A 23214-nucleotide genomic window follows, 5' to 3' on the forward strand; every position below is an offset into this window, starting at 1 on the left:
TGCATTGAATGTGTGGGTAAAGTTCACATAAATCAAGACGGAGACAAATAGAATAAAGGCATGCATATCTGGGTTTTGAACATCTAAAACCTAGACAATTTAAAAAAAAAAAATTAGAAATAAAAAAATATCTGGTACGTATCAGACCCTTAGAGAATTTTCTTCATATAGGTCACAACTACATACCAAAATAATGGCCACGCTATGTTCAGCTTTTACATAACCTACCTATGCGTGTGTTAAGAAAACAAATTAGCACAAAACAATTTTAGTCAATAGGAGTATACTCCAAAAGGAAAATCCAAGTAAATTACTGGCATCAATCATAAATCTAAACAACGTAACATGTGTGTTTTCCTCAAATTTTTGATTAATATATATCAATTGAACATCTTATCTTCCACGAAAGGTGATATATTTCCTAAACAATGACGAAACCATGCGATTCTATATAAAGCCGGGCAAAGAAATTATTCCCAATCATTCACATCCATTTTTTCTTATCTCTACCAGAACTATGACATCAACAAACCAGACAGCCCTGAGTTTTTTGGTATTAATCTTCTTCTCTGCTACTTTGCTTTCACACACTACATCTAGGCTGCTCCCTGAAACTTCCAGCTATGAGAGCCACGAACAATGGATGGCTCGTTATGGACGCCTGTACAAGGATGCTGATGAGAAAGAACAACGTTCAAAGATTTTTCAAGAGAATGTTCGGTACATAGAGTCATCCAACAGTGTCATGAACAAAGCTTACAAACTAGCAGTCAATGAGTTTGCAGACCTTACAAACCAAGAGTTCACGAGCACAAGGAACCGATTCAAGGCACACGAATGTTCCCCATCGACCTCTGCTTTCAGGTATGAAAATGTGACAGCAGTTCCATCATCAATGGACTGGAGAAAGAAAGGAGCAGTAACACCTGTTAAAGACCAAGGCCAATGTGGTAAGCAAAAACTACTACCGGGATTTTCAAACTTGAGACGTAGTCCAAGTAGTAATTAAGTTATGTTTGTTAACAAGACCATATTTAATTAAACTCGATATCGCATCATATATGTTTGTAGGGTGTTGCTGGGCGTTTTCAGCTGTGGCAGCTATGGAAGGAATAACCCAACTGAAAACAGGTAAATTGGTGTCTCTATCCGAACAAGAGCTCGTGGACTGCGACACCAGTGGTCAGGATCAGGGATGTGAGGGCGGTCTTATGGACGACGCCTTTGATTTCATCCTAAACAATAAAGGCCTTACTACAGAGAGCAACTACCCGTACAAAGGAGTCGATGGCACCTGCAACAGCAACGAGGAATCTAACCATGCTGCAGCGATTACGGGTCATGAAGATGTTCCTGCTAATAGTGAAAGTGCACTTTTGAAAGCTGTAGCTAGTCAGCCTATTTCTGTGGCCATTGATGCTAGTGGGTCCGACTTCCAATTCTACTCTAGCGGGGTGTTTACGGGAGAATGTGGTACTGAACTAGACCATGGTGTTACTGCGGTTGGTTATGGAGCGAGTGCAGACGGAACTAAATATTGGCTGGTGAAGAACTCTTGGGGAACAGGTTGGGGTCAAGAGGGGTACATAATGATGCAAAGAGATGTTGATGCGCAAGAAGGCCTTTGTGGCATTGCCATGATGGCTTCCTACCCGACTGCATAATTGTGTAACATCAAGAGTAATTATTGTAAATTAAGTGTATTTACAGTTATGTTATTACAAGGAAACATGTAAATTACAAAATGTATCCCAAAAATTAAATATTTGTAAGAATCGATGCAGCTATATATATATATATATATATATATATATATATATATATATATATATATATATTATTCATAAGAGAAATTGTGACCATGAATGTATTTTCGTATATGCATATTCTTCTCCGAGTATTGCAAATTAATTTCGGACAAACAATCACCCAAGCAAAACATGTTGAAACGAGTGAATTCTTTTTTGATCAAACGAAGGGTCAAATGAACAAGAAATACTTTTGACCAAATAACAAAGTTTACCATAAGTTGGTAGCAGATTCAAGTGCAAACTTCCAAATAATCCAAAATGAAGCACATCACAAATCAGGGAATGAGAATCTGCAGGCCAGATAGATGTCAGACCCGAGTCAAATCCAAGTCATGCCAATCAAAACACCAACTTTCCTTGAGAACCACTTGAAACATTTTTTTTGGGTGCTAAGCTGCATTTGGAAGTACCGATGAAGTTGCTTTGAGAGCTATGCAATTTATTGGCTAGATGGAAGAAGCTATGAAACCGCACATGTTATTTTTAAGAAAACTATTAACATTTATGTATTTATAATAAAAAGAAAAGAAATTGCGTGTATTTATGTTATGTGTATTTATAATCCTACGTTTTGGCCCATGTATGGCCGTTTTATATATAGTTTCTTTTGTACAACGTAGTTGTTAATATATTATTATTAATGAAAGAAATCATGTTGTTCTTGAGAACAAATTTTTATTGTATTGACTAGTAGATAAAGATTGTAATAAACCAATTGATCGAAAGCTAAAGAAAAACCACACTACACCAACCGTTAAATTGGAAGTCCAAAACTGAAAAGCCACAACAAACGACACTCTTAATGAAATTTAAATAAACCTTCGATGTAAGGGAGTACACCATGAAATCGTAATTGTCATTGGAATCATTAAGGTTACCGCATCTAAACAGTCTTGATAATCAAACCTTGCATAGTTTCGTAAATAAACTAAAAACTTGTTAATAGGCTGGAAAATTTTGTCTATAACTAAGGACCCCTAAATGCCACATAATACTTCATTTTTATTTATATTTTCTAAGTTTATCACAAAAGAAATAAATGCATCTGAAAATAAGAAAATGAAATACAAAAAAACCGCACAAAAGAAAATGCAACACATTTTTGGAACTCTGGCATTAGATTCAACAAAATAATTCCATGCATATTACGGTTTTGGATCACCTCTAATGATAGCATACTCAATTCGTCTCTCCTAATTTTGATCTCTTTCCCCTTACATCCTTCTTGGCATCAACAACCGTTAACCTTTATTTTTAACCTTTTCAAGCAGCCATGATCGACACCTCTTCATCATTTTTCTCAATCTTGGGAGCCTAAACTATGATTCCCGACAAGAAATATTTTACACACATAATATTGGGTTCAATGTTTTTTTTATCATACTGACGAAACATGTCCTAAACTCCTACTACACATTATGATCGTGAGAGCATAAAAATCGACTTGATCGTCAAACATTCGATCTACGGTATAATCTAACAGCTATATTTTATAAAATAAAATGATCCTAAACCGAATACGGCTACCATGTAGATTCTCGAGAAATCTGAGACCTTATTTCTTGAGATGTTAAGGGAAATCAAAAGTTGTATAATACCTCTACTACCTCTACTGGGACCCGACTAACAATGAGTATTACACCTAAATCATGTCGGTTACACTTCTCTTAGAAAAAAACTGATTTGATAGTCGTGTATTAGAATTTCCTCATATATACCGTTAAAGATTTGTGTTGCCATGAAAATGACGACATTGCTAGTATCATTCAATTATGTTCCCACGTTCTCTATCAACGTTTTTAATACGACAACATTGGATGGATATATTTAGAAATTAATATGATTTCCATTTCGATCACTCCTAATCACTCATGGTTTTAGGCGAAGGTGAAGTTCAAAGCCCAGGAGTGTAGTACCAAACGGTGACGGCCATAACACTTTAATTATTGGTCACCCTTAGCCACCTTCGTTTGTCAAAAAACCAAGGTTTTTTTTTGTATATATAAAGAATAACTATTGTGTTTGTTTGTTTCGTGAGGCGACTCCTAATGAAATGCTTTAGAGACTTTGGTTTTTCACATATCTCACACCCGATGGAAGTTAAAAAAAAAAAAAAAAAAGTATTGGGTAATAAAGCTTATAAATGGTGGAGGACAGATATTTCCACCAATAGAACTTTAGTTCTTCACCCACAAACAAACAAGGGGGTTGAATAATCCACATTTTGAGAAAATTTTCCGATGAAAAAGTTTTTAAATTAACAAACAATAATAATATAAATTAATAACATACAATCAAAAGTTACATTTAACATTGAAAAAAATTGGTGAAATAATTATCATGATTGAAATCATAAAAATGGCAAAATGAATAGTTTTTAAATATACTTTTTCAATTTTGATTTTCAATGATTTCCCTTTAGCACATTTTGTACCTTTTCAAACATATCTTCACGATTTCCCTTTGTTAACATGGTAAACTGACTTTTTTCTTCTCCATTTTAATTTGGTGGGCATGTGGACAAGTTTGCTACAGTAATATTGTGGAAAATGAGCTTGGACAGGGATAGTTCGCACAAGGTCAATGTTGGTGCACACTATTCGCTTTGATTGTCATTTTTGAGGAGGTTTTGCCAAATAAGTATCGGAGTATCATGTCGTGACAACCGACATCAGGGAAAATTCAGACATCACATCGGGCATCACTCATTTTTTGTGAAATGTGGCCGTGAAGAAGCATTCATGCATTATGGCCAAATTAAAATTCTGAAATATTATTTTTCTTGATCGTTTTGGGAATCCTGCAAGTCTTGTTGAAGGGATCATTATATATTATATATAACAAGCTCCTTGCAATTGCAATGTATGTTGTGATGAGATTGATATTGCGTACAACCAATCAAATTCTTTTACTGGATAGTATTCTTCAAATGCATTGAATGTGTGGGTAAAGTTAACATAAATCAAGACGGAGACAAATAGAATAAAGGCATGCATATCTGGGTTTTGAACATCTAAAACCTAGACAATTTAAAAAAAAAAATTAGAAATAAAAAAATATCTGGTACGTATCAGACCCTTAGAGAATTTTCTTCATATAGGTCACAACTACATACCAAAATAATGGCCAAGCTATGTTCAGCTTTTACATAACCTACCTATGCGTGTGTTAAGAAAACAAATTAGCACAAAACAATTTTAGTCAATAGGAGTATACTCCAAAAGGAAAATCCAAGTAAATTAGTGGCATCAATCATAAATCTAAACAACGTAACATGTGTGTTTTCCTCAAATTTTTGATTAATATATATCAACTGAACATCTTATCTTCCACGAAAGGTGATATATTTCCTAAACAATGACGAAACCATGCGTTTCTATATAAAGCCGGGCAAAGAAATTATTCCAAATCATTCACATCCATTTTTTCTTATCTCTACCAGAACTATGACATCAACAAACCAGACAGCCCTGAGTTTTTTGGTATTAATCTTCTTCTCTGCTACTTTGCTTTCACACACTACATCTAGGCTGCTCCCTGAAACTTCCAGCTATGAGAGCCACGAACAATGGATGGCTCGTTATGGACGCGTGTACAAGGATGCTGATGAGAAAGAACAACGTTCAAAGATTTTTCAAGAGAATGTTCGGTACATAGAGTCATCCAACAGTGTCATGAACAAAGCTTACAAACTAGCAGTCAATGAGTTTGCAGACCTTACAAACCAAGAGTTCACGAGCACAAGGAACCGATTCAAGGCACACGAATGTTCCCCATCGACCTCTGCTTTCAGGTATGAAAATGTGACAGCAGTTCCATCATCAATGGACTGGAGAAAGAAAGGAGCAGTAACACCTGTTAAAGACCAAGGCCAATGTGGTAAGCAAAAACTACTACCGGGATTTTCAAACTTGAGACGTAGTCCAAGTAGTAATTAAGTTATGTTTGTTAACAAGACCATATTTAATTAAACTCGATATCGCATCATATATGTTTGTAGGGTGTTGCTGGGCGTTTTCAGCTGTGGCAGCTATGGAAGGAATAACCCAACTGAAAACAGGTAAATTGGTGTCTCTATCCGAACAAGAGCTCGTGGACTGCGACACCAGTGGTCAGGATCAGGGATGTGAGGGCGGTCTTATGGACGACGCCTTTGATTTCATCCTAAACAATAAAGGCCTTACTACAGAGAGCAACTACCCGTACAAAGGAGTCGATGGCACCTGCAACAGCAACGAGGAATCTAACCATGCTGCAGCGATTACGGGTCATGAAGATGTTCCTGCTAATAGTGAAAGTGCACTTTTGAAAGCTGTAGCTAGTCAGCCTATTTCTGTGGCCATTGATGCTAGTGGGTCCGACTTCCAATTCTACTCTAGCGGGGTGTTTACGGGAGAATGTGGTACTGAACTAGACCATGGTGTTACTGCGGTTGGTTATGGAGCGAGTGCAGACGGAACTAAATATTGGCTGGTGAAGAACTCTTGGGGAACAGGTTGGGGTCAAGAGGGGTACATAATGATGCAAAGAGATGTTGATGCGCAAGAAGGCCTTTGTGGCATTGCCATGATGGCTTCCTACCCGACTGCATAATTGTGTAACATCAAGAGTAATTATTGTAAATTAAGTGTATTTACAGTTATGTTATTACAAGGAAACATGTAAATTACAAAATGTATCCCAAAAATTAAATATTTGTAAGAATCGATGCAGCTATATATATATATATATATATATATATATATATATATATATATATATATATATATATATATATATATATATATATATATATATATATATATATATATATATTATTCATAAGAGAAATTGTGACCATGAATGTATTTTCGTATATGCATATTCTTCTCCGAGTATTGCAAATTAATTTCGGACAAACAATCACCCAAGCAAAACATGTTGAAACGAGTGAATTCTTTTTTGATCAAACGAAGGGTCAAATGAACAAGAAATACTTTTGACCAAATAACAAAGTTTACCATAAGTTGGTAGCAGATTCAAGTGCAAACTTCCAAATAATCCAAAATGAAGCACATCACAAATCAGGGAATGAGAATCTGCAGGCCAGATAGATGTCAGACCCGAGTCAAATCCAAGTCATGCCAATCAAAACACCAACTTTCCTTGAGAACCACTTGAAACATTTTTTTTGGGTGCTAAGCTGCATTTGGAAGTACCGATGAAGTTGCTTTGAGAGCTATGCAATTTATTGGCTAGATGGAAGAAGCTATGAAACCGCACATGTTATTTTTAAGAAAACTATTAACATTTATGTATTTATAATAAAAAGAAAAGAAATTGCGTGTATTTATGTTATGTGTATTTATAATCCTACGTTTTGGCCCATGTATGGCCGTTTTATATATAGTTTCTTTTGTACAACGTAGTTGTTAATATATTATTATTAATGAAAGAAATCATGTTGTTCTTGAGAACAAATTTTTATTGTATTGACTAGTAGATAAAGATTGTAATAAACCAATTGATCGAAAGCTAAAGAAAAACCACACTACACCAACCGTTAAATTGGAAGTCCAAAACTGAAAAGCCACAACAAACGACACTCTTAATGGAATTTAAATAAACCTTCGATGTAAGGGAGTACACCATGAAATCGTAATTGTCATTGGAATCATTAAGGTTACCGCATCTAAACAGTCTTGATAATCAAACCTTGCATAGTTTCGTAAATAAACTAAAAACTTGTTAATAGTCTGGAAAATTTTGTCTATAACTAAGGACCCCTAAATGCCACATAATACTTCATTTTTATTTATATTTTCTAAGTTTATCACAAAAGAAATAAATGCATCTGAAAATAAGAAAATGAAATACAAAAAAACTGCACAAAAGAAAATGCAACACATTTTTGGAACCCTGGCATTAGATTCAACAAAATAATTCCATGCATATTAGGGTTTTGGATCACCTCTAATGGTAGCATACTCAATTCGTCTCTCCTAATTTTGATCTCTTTCCCCTTACATCCTTCTTGGCATCAACAACCGTTAACCTTTATTTTTAACCTTTTCAAGCAGCCATGATCGACACCTCCTCATCATTTTTCTCAATCTTGGGAGCCTAAACTATGATTCCCGACAAGAAATATTTGACACACATAATATTGGGTTCAATGTTTTTTTTATCATACTGACGAAACATGTCCTAAACTCCTACTACACATTATGATCGTGAGAGCATAAAAATCGACTTGATCGTCAAACATTCGATCTACGGTATAATCTAACAGCTATATTTTATAAAATAAAATGATCCTAAACCGAATACGGCTACCATGTAGATTCTCGAGAAATCTGAGACCTTATTTCTTGAGATGTTAAGGGAAATCAAAAGTTGTATAATACCTCTACTACCTCTACTGGGACCCGACTAACAATGAGTATTACACCTAAATCATGTCGGTTACACTTCTCTTAGAAAAAAACTGATTTGATAGTCGTGTATTAGAATTTCCTCATATATACCGTTAAAGATTTGTGTTGCCATGAAAATGACGACATTGCTAGTATCATTCAATTATGTTCCCACGTTCTCTATCAACGTTTTTAATACGACAACATTGGATGGATATATTTAGAAATTAATATGATTTCCATTTCGATCACTCCTAATCACTCATGGTTTTAGGCGAAGGTGAAGTTCAAAGCCCAGGAGTGTAGTACCAAACGGTGACGGCCATAACACTTTAATTATTGGTCACCCTTAGCCACCTTCGTTTGTCAAAAAACCAAGGTTTTTTTTTGTATATATAAAGAATAACTATTGTGTTTGTTTGTTTCGTGAGGCGACTCCTAATGAAATGCTTTAGAGACTTTGGTTTTTCACATATCTCACACCCGATGGAAGTTAAAAAAAAAAAAAAAAAAAGTATTGGGTAATAAAGCTTATAAATGGTGGAGGACAGATATTTCCACCAATAGAACTTTAGTTCTTCACCCACAAACAAACAAGGGGGTTGAATAATCCACATTTTGAGAAAATTTTCCGATGAAAAAGTTTTTAAATTAACAAACAATAATAATATAAATTAATAACATACAATCAAAAGTTACATTTAACATTGAAAAAAATTGGTGAAATAATTATCATGATTGAAATCATAAAAATGGCAAAATGAATAGTTTTTAAATATACTTTTTCAATTTTGATTTTCAATGATTTCCCTTTAGCACATTTTGTACCTTTTCAAACATATCTTCACGATTTCCCTTTGTTAACATGGTAAACTGACTTTTTTCTTCTCCATTTTAATTTGGTGGGCATGTGGACAAGTTTGCTACAGTAATATTGTGGAAAATGAGCTTGGACAGGGATAGTTCGCACAAGGTCAATGTTGGTGCACACTATTCGCTTTGATTGTCATTTTTGAGGAGGTTTTGCCAAATAAGTATCGGAGTATCATGTCGTGACAACCGACATCAGGGAAAATTCAGACATCACATCGGGCATCACTCATTTTTTGTGAAATGTGGCCGTGAAGAAGCATTCATGCATTATGGCCAAATTAAAATTCTGAAATATTATTTTTCTTGATCGTTTTGGGAATCCTGCAAGTCTTGTTGAAGGGATCATTATATATTATATATAACAAGCTCCTTGCAATTGCAATGTATGTTGTGATGAGATTGATATTGCGTACAACCAATCAAATTCTTTTACTGGATAGTATTCTTCAAATGCATTGAATGTGTGGGTAAAGTTAACATAAATCAAGACGGAGACAAATAGAATAAAGGCATGCATATCTGGGTTTTGAACATCTAAAACCTAGACAATTTAAAAAAAAAAATTAGAAATAAAAAAATATCTGGTACGTATCAGACCCTTAGAGAATTTTCTTCATATAGGTCACAACTACATACCAAAATAATGGCCAAGCTATGTTCAGCTTTTACATAACCTACCTATGCGTGTGTTAAGAAAACAAATTAGCACAAAACAATTTTAGTCAATAGGAGTATACTCCAAAAGGAAAATCCAAGTAAATTAGTGGCATCAATCATAAATCTAAACAACGTAACATGTGTGTTTTCCTCAAATTTTTGATTAATATATATCAACTGAACATCTTATCTTCCACGAAAGGTGATATATTTCCTAAACAATGACGAAACCATGCGTTTCTATATAAAGCCGGGCAAAGAAATTATTCCAAATCATTCACATCCATTTTTTCTTATCTCTACCAGAACTATGACATCAACAAACCAGACAGCCCTGAGTTTTTTGGTATTAATCTTCTTCTCTGCTACTTTGCTTTCACACACTACATCTAGGCTGCTCCCTGAAACTTCCAGCTATGAGAGCCACGAACAATGGATGGCTCGTTATGGACGCGTGTACAAGGATGCTGATGAGAAAGAACAACGTTCAAAGATTTTTCAAGAGAATGTTCGGTACATAGAGTCATCCAACAGTGTCATGAACAAAGCTTACAAACTAGCAGTCAATGAGTTTGCAGACCTTACAAACCAAGAGTTCACGAGCACAAGGAACCGATTCAAGGCACACGAATGTTCCCCATCGACCTCTGCTTTCAGGTATGAAAATGTGACAGCAGTTCCATCATCAATGGACTGGAGAAAGAAAGGAGCAGTAACACCTGTTAAAGACCAAGGCCAATGTGGTAAGCAAAAACTACTACCGGGATTTTCAAACTTGAGACGTAGTCCAAGTAGTAATTAAGTTATGTTTGTTAACAAGACCATATTTAATTAAACTCGATATCGCATCATATATGTTTGTAGGGTGTTGCTGGGCGTTTTCAGCTGTGGCAGCTATGGAAGGAATAACCCAACTGAAAACAGGTAAATTGGTGTCTCTATCCGAACAAGAGCTCGTGGACTGCGACACCAGTGGTCAGGATCAGGGATGTGAGGGCGGTCTTATGGACGACGCCTTTGATTTCATCCTAAACAATAAAGGCCTTACTACAGAGAGCAACTACCCGTACAAAGGAGTCGATGGCACCTGCAACAGCAACGAGGAATCTAACCATGCTGCAGCGATTACGGGTCATGAAGATGTTCCTGCTAATAGTGAAAGTGCACTTTTGAAAGCTGTAGCTAGTCAGCCTATTTCTGTGGCCATTGATGCTAGTGGGTCCGACTTCCAATTCTACTCTAGCGGGGTGTTTACGGGAGAATGTGGTACTGAACTAGACCATGGTGTTACTGCGGTTGGTTATGGAGCGAGTGCAGACGGAACTAAATATTGGCTGGTGAAGAACTCTTGGGGAACAGGTTGGGGTCAAGAGGGGTACATAATGATGCAAAGAGATGTTGATGCGCAAGAAGGCCTTTGTGGCATTGCCATGATGGCTTCCTACCCGACTGCATAATTGTGTAACATCAAGAGTAATTATTGTAAATTAAGTGTATTTACAGTTATGTTATTACAAGGAAACATGTAAATTACAAAATGTATCCCAAAAATTAAATATTTGTAAGAATCGATGCAGCTATATATATATATATATATATATATATATATATATATATATATATATATATATATATATATATATATATATATATATATATATATATATATATATATATATATATATATATATATATATATATATTATTCATAAGAGAAATTGTGACCATGAATGTATTTTCGTATATGCATATTCTTCTCCGAGTATTGCAAATTAATTTCGGACAAACAATCACCCAAACAAAACATGTTGAAACGAGTGAATTCTTTTTTGATCAAACGAAGGGTCAAATGAACAAGAAATACTTTTGACCAAATAACAAAGTTTACCATAAGTTGGTAGCAGATTCAAGTGCAAACTTCCAAATAATCCAAAATGAAGCACATCACAAATCAGGGAATGAGAATCTGCAGGCCAGATAGATGTCAGACTCGAGTCAAATCCAAGTCATGCCAATCAAAACACCAACTTTCCTTGAGAACCACTTGAAACATTTTTTTTGGGTGCTAAGCTGCATTTGGAAGTACCGATGAAGTTGCTTTGAGAGCTATGCAATTTATTGGCTAGATGGAAGAAGCTATGAAACCGCACATGTTATTTTTAAGAAAACTATTAACATTTATGTATTTATAATAAAAAGAAAAGAAATTGCGTGTATTTATGTTATGTGTATTTATAATCCTACGTTTTGGCCCATGTATGGCCGTTTTATATATAGTTTCTTTTGTACAACGTAGTTGTTAATATATTATTATTAATGAAAGAAATCATGTTGTTCTTGAGAACAAATTTTTATTGTATTGACTAGTAGATAAAGATTGTAATAAACCAATTGATCGAAAGCTAAAGAAAAACCACACTACACCAACCGTTAAATTGGAAGTCCAAAACTGAAAAGCCACAACAAACGACACTCTTAATGGAATTTAAATAAACCTTCGATGTAAGGGAGTACACCATGAAATCGTAATTGTCATTGGAATCATTAAGGTTACCGCATCTAAACAGTCTTGATAATCAAACCTTGCATACTTTCGTAAATAAACTAAAAACTTGTTAATAGTCTGGAAAATTTTGTCTATAACTAAGGACCCCTAAATGCCACATAATACTTCATTTTTATTTATATTTTCTAAGTTTATCACAAAAGAAATAAATGCATCTGAAAATAAGAAAATGAAATACAAAAAAACCGCACAAAAGAAAATGCAACACATTTTTGGAACCCTGGCATTAGATTCAACAAAATAATTCCATGCATATTAGGGTTTTGGATCACCTCTAATGGTAGCATACTCAATTCGTCTCTCCTAATTTTGATCTCTTTCCCCTTACATCCTTCTTGGCATCAACAACCGTTAACCTTTATTTTTAACCTTTTCAAGCAGCCATGATCGACACCTCCTCATCATTTTTCTAAATCTTGGGAGCCTAAACTATGATTCCCGACAAGAAATATTTTACACACATAATATTGGGTTCAATGTTTTTTTTATCATACTGACGAAACATGTCCTAAACTCCTACTACACATTATGATCGTGAGAGCATAAAAATCGACTTGATCGTCAAACATTCGATCTACGGTATAATCTAACAGCTATATTTTATAAAATAAAATGATCCTAAACCGAATACGGCTACCATGTAGATTCTCGAGAAATCTGAGACCTTATTTCTTGAGATGTTAAGGGAAATCAACAGTTGTATAATACCTCTACTACCTCTACTGGGACCCGACTAACAATGAGTATTACACCTAAATCATGTCGGTTACACTTCTCTTAGAAAAAACTGATTTGATAGTCGTGTATTAGAATTTCCTCATATATACCGTTAAAGATTTGTGTTGCCATGAAAATGACGACATTGCTAGTATCATTCAATTATGTTCCCACGTTCTCTATCAACGTTTTTAATACGACAACATTGGATGGATATATTTAGAAATTAATATGATTTCCATTTCGATCACTCCTAATCACTCATGGTTTTAGGCGAAGGTGAAGTTCAAAGCCCAGGAGTGTAGTACCAAACGGTGACGGCCATAACACTTTAATTATTGGTCACCCTTAGCCACCTTCGTTTGTCAAAAAACCAAGGTTTTTTTTTGTATATATAAAGAATAACTATTGTGTTTGTTTGTTTCGTGAGGCGACTCCTAATGAAATGCTTTAGAGACTTTGGTTTTTCACATATCTCACACCCGATGGAAGTTAAAAAAAAAAAAAAAAAAAAAAAAAAAAAAAAAAAAAAAAAAAGTATTGGGTAATAAAGCTTATAAATGGTGGAGGACAGATATTTCCACCAATAGAACTTTAGTTCTTCACCCACAAACAAACAAGGGGGTTGAATAATCCACATTTTGAGAAAATTTTCCGATGAAAAAGTTTTTAAATTAACAAACAATAATAATATAAATTAATAACATACAATCAAAAGTTACATTTAACATTGAAAATAATTGATGAAATAATTATCATGATTGAAATCATAAAAATGGCAAAATGAATAGTTTTTAAATATACTTTTTCAATTTTGATTTTCAATGATTTCCCTTTAGCACATTTTGTACCTTTTCAAACATATCTTCACGATTTCCCTTTGTTAACATGGTAAACTGGCTTTTTTCTTCTCCATTTTAATTTGGTGGGCATGTGGACAAGTTTGCTACAGTAATATTGTGGAAAATGAGCTTGGACAGGGATAGTTCGCACAAGGTCAATGTTGGTGCACACTATTCGCTTTGATTGTCATTTTTGAGGAGGTTTTGCCAAATAAGTATCGGAGTATCATGTCGTGACAACCGACATCAGGGAAAATTCAGACATCACATCGGGCATCACTCATTTTTTGTGAAATGTGGCCGTGAAGAAGCATTCATGCATTATGGCCAAATTAAAATTCTGAAATATTATTTTTCTTGATCGTTTTGGGAATCCTGCAAGTCTTGTTGAAGGGATCATTATATATTATATATAACAAGCTCCTTGCAATTGCAATGTATGTTGTGATGAGATTGATATTGCGTACAACCAATCAAATTCTTTTACTGGATAGTATTCTTCAAATGCATTGAATGTGTGGGTAAAGTTAACATAAATCAAGACGGAGACAAATAGAATAAAGGCATGCATATCTGGGTTTTGAACATCTAAAACCTAGACAATTTAAAAAAAAAAATTAGAAATAAAAAAATATCTGGTACGTATCAGACCCTTAGAGAATTTTCTTCATATAGGTCACAACTACATACCAAAATAATGGCCACGCTATGTTCAGCTTTTACATAACCTACCTATGCGTGTGTTAAGAAAACAAATTAGCACAAAACAATTTTAGTCAATAGGAGTATACTCCAAAAGGAAAATCCAAGTAAATTACTGGCATCAATCATAAATCTAAACAACGTAACATGTGTGTTTTCCTCAAATTTTTGATTAATATATATCAATTGAACATCTTATCTTCCACGAAAGGTGATATATTTCCTAAACAATGACGAAACCATGCGATTCTATATAAAGCCGGCCAAAGAAATTATTCCCAATCATTCACATCCATTTTTTCTTATCTCTACCAGAACTATGACATCAACAAACCAGACAGCCCTGAGTTTTTTGGTATTAATCTTCTTCTCTGCTACTTTGCTTTCACACACTACATCTAGGCTGCTCCCTGAAACTTCCAGCTATGAGAGCCACGAACAATGGATGGCTCGTTATGGACGCGTGTACAAGGATGCTGATGAGAAAGAACAACGTTCAAAGATTTTTCAAGAGAATGTTCGGTACATAGAGTCATCCAACAGTGTCATGAACAAAGCTTACAAACTAGCAGTCAATGAGTTTGCAGACCTTACAAACCAAGAGTTCACGAGCACAAGGAACCGATTCAAGGCACACGAATGTTCCCCATCGACCTCTGCTTTCAGGTATGAAAATGTGACAGCAGTTCCATCATCAATGGACTGGAGAAAGAAAGGAGCAGTAACACCTGTTAAAGACCAAGGCCAATGTGGTAAGCAAAAACTACTACCGGGATTTTCAAACTTGAGACGTAGTCCAAGTAGTAATTAAGTTATGTTTGTTAACAAGACCATATTTAATTAAACTCGATATCGCATCATATATGTTTGTAGGGTGTTGCTGGGCGTTTTCAGCTGTGGCAGCTATGGAAGGAATAACCTAACTGAAAACAGGTAAATTGGTGTCTCTATCCGAACAAGAGCTCGTGGACTGCGACACCAGTGGTCAGGATCAGGGATGTGAGGGCGGTCTTATGGACGACGCCTTTGATTTCATCCTAAACAATAAAGGCCTTACTACAGAGAGCAACTACCCGTACAAAGGAGTCGATGGCACCTGCAACAGCAACGAGGAATCTAACCATGCTGCAGCGATTACGGGTCATGAAGATGTTCCTGCTAATAGTGAAAGTGCACTTTTGAAAGCTGTAGCTAGTCAGCCTATTTCTGTGGCCATTGATGCTAGTGGGTCCGACTTCCAATTCTACTCTAGCGGGGTGTTTACGGGAGAATGTGGTACTGAACTAGACCATGGTGTTACTGCGGTTGGTTATGGAGCGAGTGCAGACGGAACTAAATATTGGCTGGTGAAGAACTCTTGGGGAACAGGTTGGGGTCAAGAGGGGTACATAATGATGCAAAGAGATGTTGATGCGCAAGAAGGCCTTTGTGGCATTGCCATGATGGCTTCCTACCCGACTGCATAATTGTGTAACATCAAGAGTAATTATTGTAAATTAAGTGTATTTACAGTTATGTTATTACAAGGAAACATGTAAATTACAAAATGTATCCCAAAAATTAAATATTTGTAAGAATCGATGCAGCTATATATATATATATATATATATATATATATATATATATATATATATATATATATATATATATATATATATATATATATATATATATATATATATATATATATATATATATATATATATATTATTCATAAGAGAAATTGTGACCGTGAATGTATTTTCGTATATGCATATTCTTCTCCGAGTATTGCAAATTAATTTCGGACAAACAATCACCCAAGCAAAACATGTTGAAACGAGTGAATTCTTTTTTGATCAAACGAAGGGTCAAATGAACAAGAAATACTTTTGACCAAATAACAAAGTTTACCATAAGTTGGTAGCAGATTCAAGTGCAAACTTCCAAATAATCCAAAATGAAGCACATCACAAATCAGGGAATGAGAATCTGCAGGCCAGATAGATGTCAGACCCGAGTCAAATCCAAGTCATGCCAATCAAAACACCAACTTTCCTTGAGAACCACTTGAAACATTTTTTTTGGGTGCTAAGCTGCATTTGGAAGTACCGATGAAGTTGCTTTGAGAGCTATGCAATTTATTGGCTAGATGGAAGAAGCTATGAAACCGCACATGTTATTTTTAAGAAAACTATTAACATTTATGTATTTATAATAAAAAGAAAAGAAATTGCGTGTATTTATGTTATGTGTATTTATAATCCTACGTTTTGGCCCATGTATGGCCATTTTATATATAGTTTCTTTTGTACAACGTAGTTGTTAATATATTATTATTAATGAAAGAAATCATGTTGTTCTTGAGAACAAATTTTTATTGTATTGACTAGTAGATAAAGATTGTAATAAACCAATTGATCGAAAGCTAAAGAAAAACCACACTACACCAACCGTTAAATTGGAAGTCCAAAACTGAAAAGCCACAACAAACGACACTCTTAATGGAATTTAAATAAACCTTCGATGTAAGGGAGTACACCATGAAATCGTAATTGTCATTGGAATCATTAAGGTTACCGCATCTAAACAGTCTTGATAATCAAACCTTGCATACTTTCGTAAATAAACTAAAAACTTGTTAATAGTCTGGAAAATTTTGTCTATAACTAAGGACCCCTAAATGCCACATAATACTTCATTTTTATTTATATTTTCTAAGTTTATCACAAAAGAAATAAATGCATCTGAAAATAAGAAAATGAAATACAAAAAAACCGCACAAAAGAAAATGCAACACATTTTTGGAACCCTGGCATTAGATTCAACAAAATAATTCCATGCATATTAGGGTTTTGGATCACCTCTAATGGTAGCATACTCAATTCGTCTCTCCTAATTTTGATCTCTTTCCCCTTACATCCTTCTTGGCATCAACAACCGTTAACCTTTATTTTTAACCTTTTCAAGCAGCCATGATCGACACCTCCTCATCATTTTTCTCAATCTTGGGAGCCTAAACTATGATTCCCGACAAGAAATATTTTACACACATAATATTGGGTTCAATGTTTTTTTTTATCATATTGACGAAACATGTCCTAAACTCCTACTACACATTATGATCGTGAGAGCATAAAAATCGACTTGATCATCAAACATTCGATCTACGGTATAATCTAACAGCTATATTTTATAAAATAAAATGATCCTAAACCGAATACGGCTACCATGTAGATTCTCGAGAAATCTGAGACCTTATTTCTTGAGATGTTAAGGGAAATCAACAGTTGTATAATACCTCTACTACCTCTACTGGGACCTGACTAACAATAAGTATTACACCTAAATCATGTCGGTTACACTTCTCTTAGAAAAAAACTGATTTGATAGTCGTGTATTAGAATTTCCTCATATATACCGTTAAAGATTTGTGTTGCCATGAAAATGACGACATTGCTAGTATCATTCAATTATGTTCCCACGTTCTCTATCAACGTTTTTAATACGACAACATTGGATGGATATATTTAGAAATTAATATGATTTCCATTTCGATCACTCCTAATCACTCATGGTTTTAGGCGAAGGTGAAGTTCAAAGCGCAGGAGTGTAGTACCAAACGGTGACGGCCATAACACTTTAATTATTGGTCACCCTTAGCCACCTTCGTTTGTCAAAAAACCAAGGTTTTTTTTTGTATATATAAAGAATAACTATTGTGTTTGTTTGTTTCGTGAGGCGACTCCTAATGAAATGCTTTAGAGACTTTGGTTTTTCACATATCTCACACCCGATGGAAGTTAAAAAAAAAAAAAAAAAAGTATTGGGTAATAAAGCTTATAAATGGTGGAGGACAGATATTTCCACCAATAGAACTTTAGTTCTTCACCCACAAACAAACAAGGGGGTTGAATAATCCACATTTTGAGAAAATTTTCCGATGAAAAAGTTTTTAAATTAACAAACAATAATAATATAAATTAATAACATACAATCAAAAGTTACATTTAACATTGAAAAAAATTGGTGAAATAATTATCATGATTGAAATCATAAAAATGGCAAAATGAATAGTTTTTAAATATACTTTTTCAATTTTGATTTTCAATGATTTCCCTTTAGCACATTTTGTACATTTTCAAACATATCTTCACGATTTCCCTTTGTTAACATGGTAAACTGGCTTTTTTCTTCTCCATTTTAATTTGGTGGGCATGTGGACAAGTTTGCTACAGTAATATTGTGGAAAATGAGCTTGGACAGGGATAGTTCGCACAAGGTCAATGTTGGTGCACACTATTCGCTTTGATTGTCATTTTTGAGGAGGTTTTGTCAAATAAGTATCGGAGTATCATGTCGTGACAACCGACTTCAGGGAAAATTCAGACATCACATCGGGCATCACTCATTTTTTGTGAAATGTGGCCGTGAAGAAGCATTCATGCATTATGGCCAAATTAAAATTCTAAAATATTATTTTTCTTGATCGTTTTGGGAATCCTGCAAGTCTTGTTGAAGGGATCATTATATATTATATATAACAAGCTCCTTGCAATTGCAATGTATGTTGTGATGAGATTGATATTGCGTACAACCAATCAAATTCTTTTACTGGATAGTATTCTTCAAATGCATTGAATGTGTGGGTAAAGTTAACATAAATCAAGACGGAGACAAATAGAATAAAGGCTAGCATATCTGGGTTTTGAACATCTAAAACCTAGACAATTTAAAAAAAAAAAATTAGAAATAAAAAAATATCTGGTACGTATCAGACCCTTAGAGAATTTTCTTCATATAGGTCACAACTACATACCAAAATAATGGCCAAGCTATGTTCAGCTTTTACATAACCTACCTATGCGTGTGTTAAGAAAACAAATTAGCACAAAACAATTTTAGTCAATAGGAGTATACTCCAAAAGGAAAATCCAAGTAAATTAGTGGCATCAATCATAAATCTAAACAACGTAACATGTGTGTTTTCCTCAAATTTTTGATTAATATATATCAACTGAACATCTTATCTTCCACGAAAGGTGATATATTTCCTAAACAATGACGAAACCATGCGTTTCTATATAAAGCCGGGCAAAGAAATTATTCCAAATCATTCACATCCATTTTTTCTTATCTCTACCAGAACTATGACATCAACAAACCAGACAGCCCTGAGTTTTTTGGTATTAATCTTCTTCTCTGCTACTTTGCTTTCACACACTACATCTAGGCTGCTCCCTGAAACTTCCAGCTATGAGAGCCACGAACAATGGATGGCTCGTTATGGACGCGTGTACAAGGATGCTGATGAGAAAGAACAACGTTCAAAGATTTTTCAAGAGAATGTTCGGTACATAGAGTCATCCAACAGTGTCATGAACAAAGCTTACAAACTAGCAGTCAATGAGTTTGCAGACCTTACAAACCAAGAGTTCACGAGCACAAGGAACCGATTCAAGGCACACGAATGTTCCCCATCGACCTCTGCTTTCAGGTATGAAAATGTGACAGCAGTTCCATCATCAATGGACTGGAGAAAGAAAGGAGCAGTAACACCTGTTAAAGACCAAGGCCAATGTGGTAAGCAAAAACTACTACCGGGATTTTCAAACTTGAGACGTAGTCCAAGTAGTAATTAAGTTATGTTTGTTAACAAGACCATATTTAAATAAACTCGATATCGCATCATATATGTTTGTAGGGTGTTGCTGGGCGTTTTCAGCTGTGGCAGCTATGGAAGGAATAACCCAACTGAAAACAGGTAAATTGGTGTCTCTATCCGAACAAGAGCTCGTGGACTGCGACACCAGTGGTCAGGATCAGGGATGTGAGGGCGGTCTTATGGACGACGCCTTTGATTTCATCCTAAACAATAAAGGCCTTACTACAGAGAGCAACTACCCGTACAAAGGAGTCGATGGCACCTGCAACAGCAACGAGGAATCTAACCATGCTGCAGCGATTACGGGTCATGAAGATGTTCCTGCTAATAGTGAAAGTGCACTTTTGAAAGCTGTAGCTAGTCAGCCTATTTCTGTGGCCATTGATGCTAGTGGGTCCGACTTCCAATTCTACTCTAGCGGGGTGTTTACGGGAGAATGTGGTACTGAACTAGACCATGGTGTTACTGCGGTTGGTTATGGAGCGAGTGCAGACGGAACTAAATATTGGCTGGTGAAGAACTCTTGGGGAACAGGTTGGGGTCAAGAGGGGTACATAATGATGCAAAGAGATGTTGATGCGCAAGAAGGCCTTTGTGGCATTGCCATGATGGCTTCCTACCCGACTGCATAATTGTGTAACATCAAGAGTAATTATTGTAAATTAAGTGTATTTACAGTTATGTTATTACAAGGAAACATGTAAATTACAAAATGTATCCCAAAAATTAAATATTTGTAAGAATCGATGCAGCTATATATATATATATATATATATATATATATATATATATATATATATATATATATATATATATATATATATATATATATATATATATATATATATATATATATTATTCATAAGAGAAATTGTGACCGTGAATGTATTTTCGTATATGCATATTCTTCTCCGAGTATTGCAAATTAATTTCGGACAAACAATCACCCAAGCAAAACATGTTGAAACGAGTGAATTCTTTTTTGATCAAACGAAGGGTCAAATGAACAAGAAATACTTTTGACCAAATAACAAAGTTTACCATAAGTTGGTAGCAGATTCAAGTGCAAACTTCCAAATAATCCAAAATGAAGCACATCACAAATCAGGGAATGAGAATCTGCAGGCCAGATAGATGTCAGACCCGAGTCAAATCCAAGTCATGCCAATCAAAACACCAACTTTCCTTGAGAACCACTTGAAACATTTTTTTTGGGTGCTAAGCTGCATTTGGAAGTACCGATGAAGTTGCTTTGAGAGCTATGCAATTTATTGGCTAGATGGAAGAAGCTATGAAACCGCACATGTTATTTTTAAGAAAACTATTAACATTTATGTATTTATAATAAAAAGAAAAGAAATTGCGTGTATTTATGTTATGTGTATTTATAATCCTACGTTTTGGCCCATGTATGGCCATTTTATATATAGTTTCTTTTGTACAACGTAGTTGTTAATATATTATTATTAATGAAAGAAATCATGTTGTTCTTGAGAACAAATTTTTATTGTATTGACTAGTAGATAAAGATTGTAATAAACCAATTGATCGAAAGCTAAAGAAAAACCACACTACACCAACCGTTAAATTGGAAGTCCAAAACTGAAAAGCCACAACAAACGACACTCTTAATGGAATTTAAATAAACCTTCGATGTAAGGGAGTACACCATGAAATCGTAATTGTCATTGGAATCATTAAGGTTACCGCATCTAAACAGTCTTGATAATCAAACCTTGCATAGTTTCGTAAATAAACTAAAAACTTGTTAATAGTCTGGAAAATTTTGTCTATAACTAAGGACCCCTAAATGCCACATAATACTTCATTTTTATTTATATTTTCTAAGTTTATCACAAAAGAAATAAATGCATCTGAAAATAAGAAAATGAAATACAAAAAAACCGCACAAAAGAAAATGCAACACATTTTTGGAACTCTGGCATTAGATTCAACAAAATAATTCCATGCATATTAGGGTTTTGGATCACCTCTAATGGTAGCATACTCAATTCGTCTCTCCTAATTTAGATCTCTTTCCCCTTACATCCTTCTTGGCATCAACAATCGTTAACCTTTATTTTTAACCTTTTCAAGCAGCCATGATCGACACCTCCTCATCATTTTTCTCAATCTTGGGAGCCTAAACTATGATTCCCGACAAGAAATATTTTACACACATAATATTGGGTTCAATGTTTTTTTTATCATACTGACGAAACATGTCCTAAACTCCTACTACACATTATGATCGTGAGAGCATAAAAATCGACTTGATCGTCAAACATTCGATCTACGGTATAATCTAACAGCTATATTTTATAAAATAAAATGATCCTAAACCGAATACGGCTACCATGTAGATTCTCGAGAAATCTGAGACCTTATTTCTTGAGATGTTAAGGGAAATCAACAGTTGTATAATACCTCTACTACCTCTACTGGGACCCGACTAACAATGAGTATTACACCTAAATCATGTCGGTTACACTTCTCATAGAAAAAACTGATTTGATAGTCGTGTATTAGAATTTCCTCATATATACCGTTAAAGATTTGTGTTGCCATGAAAATGACGACATTGCTAGTATCATTCAATTATGTTCCCACGTTCTCTATCAACGTTTTTAATACGACAACATTGGATGGATATATTTAGAAATTAATATGATTTCCATTTCGATCACTCCTAATCACTCATGGTTTTAGGCGAAGGTGAAGTTCAAAGCCCAGGAGTGTAGTACCAAACGGTGACGGCCATAACACTTTAATTATTGGTCACCCTTAGCCACCTTCGTTTGTCAAAAAACCAAGGTTTTTTTTTGTATATATAAAGAATAACTATTGTGTTTGTTTGTTTCGTGAGGCGACTCCTAATGAAATGCTTTAGAGACTTTGGTTTTTCACATATCTCACACCCGATGGAAGTTAAAAAAAAAAAAAAAAGTATTGGCTAATAAAGCTTATAAATGGTGGAGGATAGATATTTCCACCAATAGAACTTTAG

The 23214-nt window shown here is 34.7% G+C and overlaps 4 protein-coding genes and 1 pseudogene across 4 annotated transcripts; all 5 read left to right on the forward strand.

Moving 5' to 3' along the window:
- Window positions 1-517: 517 nt before the first annotated feature.
- LOC128127797 (senescence-specific cysteine protease SAG39-like) lies at window positions 518-1664 on the forward strand. The gene is made up of 2 exons (XM_052766489.1): window positions 518-950; window positions 1072-1664. The coding sequence occupies exons 1-2, from the start codon at window positions 518-520 to the stop codon at window positions 1662-1664; spliced, it is 1026 nt and encodes a 341-aa protein (XP_052622449.1).
- A 3593-nt stretch (window positions 1665-5257) lies between these two features.
- LOC128127615 (senescence-specific cysteine protease SAG39-like) lies at window positions 5258-6404 on the forward strand. Its single transcript, XM_052766260.1, has 2 exons — window positions 5258-5690; window positions 5812-6404. The coding sequence occupies exons 1-2, from the start codon at window positions 5258-5260 to the stop codon at window positions 6402-6404; spliced, it is 1026 nt and encodes a 341-aa protein (XP_052622220.1).
- Window positions 6405-10046: 3642 nt separating this feature from the next.
- On the forward strand, window positions 10047-11193 carry LOC128127617 (senescence-specific cysteine protease SAG39-like). The gene is made up of 2 exons (XM_052766262.1): window positions 10047-10479; window positions 10601-11193. Exons 1-2 carry the CDS (start codon window positions 10047-10049, stop codon window positions 11191-11193), a joined length of 1026 nt encoding a protein of 341 aa, XP_052622222.1.
- Window positions 11194-14882: 3689 nt separating this feature from the next.
- Window positions 14883-16029, forward strand: LOC128127896 (senescence-specific cysteine protease SAG39-like; annotated as a pseudogene).
- Window positions 16030-19692: 3663 nt separating this feature from the next.
- Window positions 19693-20839, forward strand: LOC128127621 (senescence-specific cysteine protease SAG39-like). Its single transcript, XM_052766273.1, has 2 exons — window positions 19693-20125; window positions 20247-20839. The coding sequence occupies exons 1-2, from the start codon at window positions 19693-19695 to the stop codon at window positions 20837-20839; spliced, it is 1026 nt and encodes a 341-aa protein (XP_052622233.1).
- Window positions 20840-23214: the final 2375 nt, after the last annotated feature.

Source organism: Lactuca sativa, chromosome 8 (assembly GCF_002870075.4).
Source record: "Lactuca sativa cultivar Salinas chromosome 8, Lsat_Salinas_v11, whole genome shotgun sequence".
Classification (NCBI taxonomy): domain Eukaryota; kingdom Viridiplantae; phylum Streptophyta; class Magnoliopsida; order Asterales; family Asteraceae; genus Lactuca; species Lactuca sativa.

Coding starts and splice junctions, on each gene's coding strand:
- LOC128127797 (XM_052766489.1), top strand. CDS start 518: ATGACATCAACAAACCAGACAGCCCTGAGTTTTTTGGTATTAATCTTC. Junction 951..1,071: donor TAAAGACCAAGGCCAATGTG/GTAAGCAAAAAC, acceptor ATATGTTTGTAG/GGTGTTGCTGGGCGTTTTCA.
- LOC128127615 (XM_052766260.1), top strand. CDS start 5,258: ATGACATCAACAAACCAGACAGCCCTGAGTTTTTTGGTATTAATCTTC. Junction 5,691..5,811: donor TAAAGACCAAGGCCAATGTG/GTAAGCAAAAAC, acceptor ATATGTTTGTAG/GGTGTTGCTGGGCGTTTTCA.
- LOC128127617 (XM_052766262.1), top strand. CDS start 10,047: ATGACATCAACAAACCAGACAGCCCTGAGTTTTTTGGTATTAATCTTC. Junction 10,480..10,600: donor TAAAGACCAAGGCCAATGTG/GTAAGCAAAAAC, acceptor ATATGTTTGTAG/GGTGTTGCTGGGCGTTTTCA.
- LOC128127621 (XM_052766273.1), top strand. CDS start 19,693: ATGACATCAACAAACCAGACAGCCCTGAGTTTTTTGGTATTAATCTTC. Junction 20,126..20,246: donor TAAAGACCAAGGCCAATGTG/GTAAGCAAAAAC, acceptor ATATGTTTGTAG/GGTGTTGCTGGGCGTTTTCA.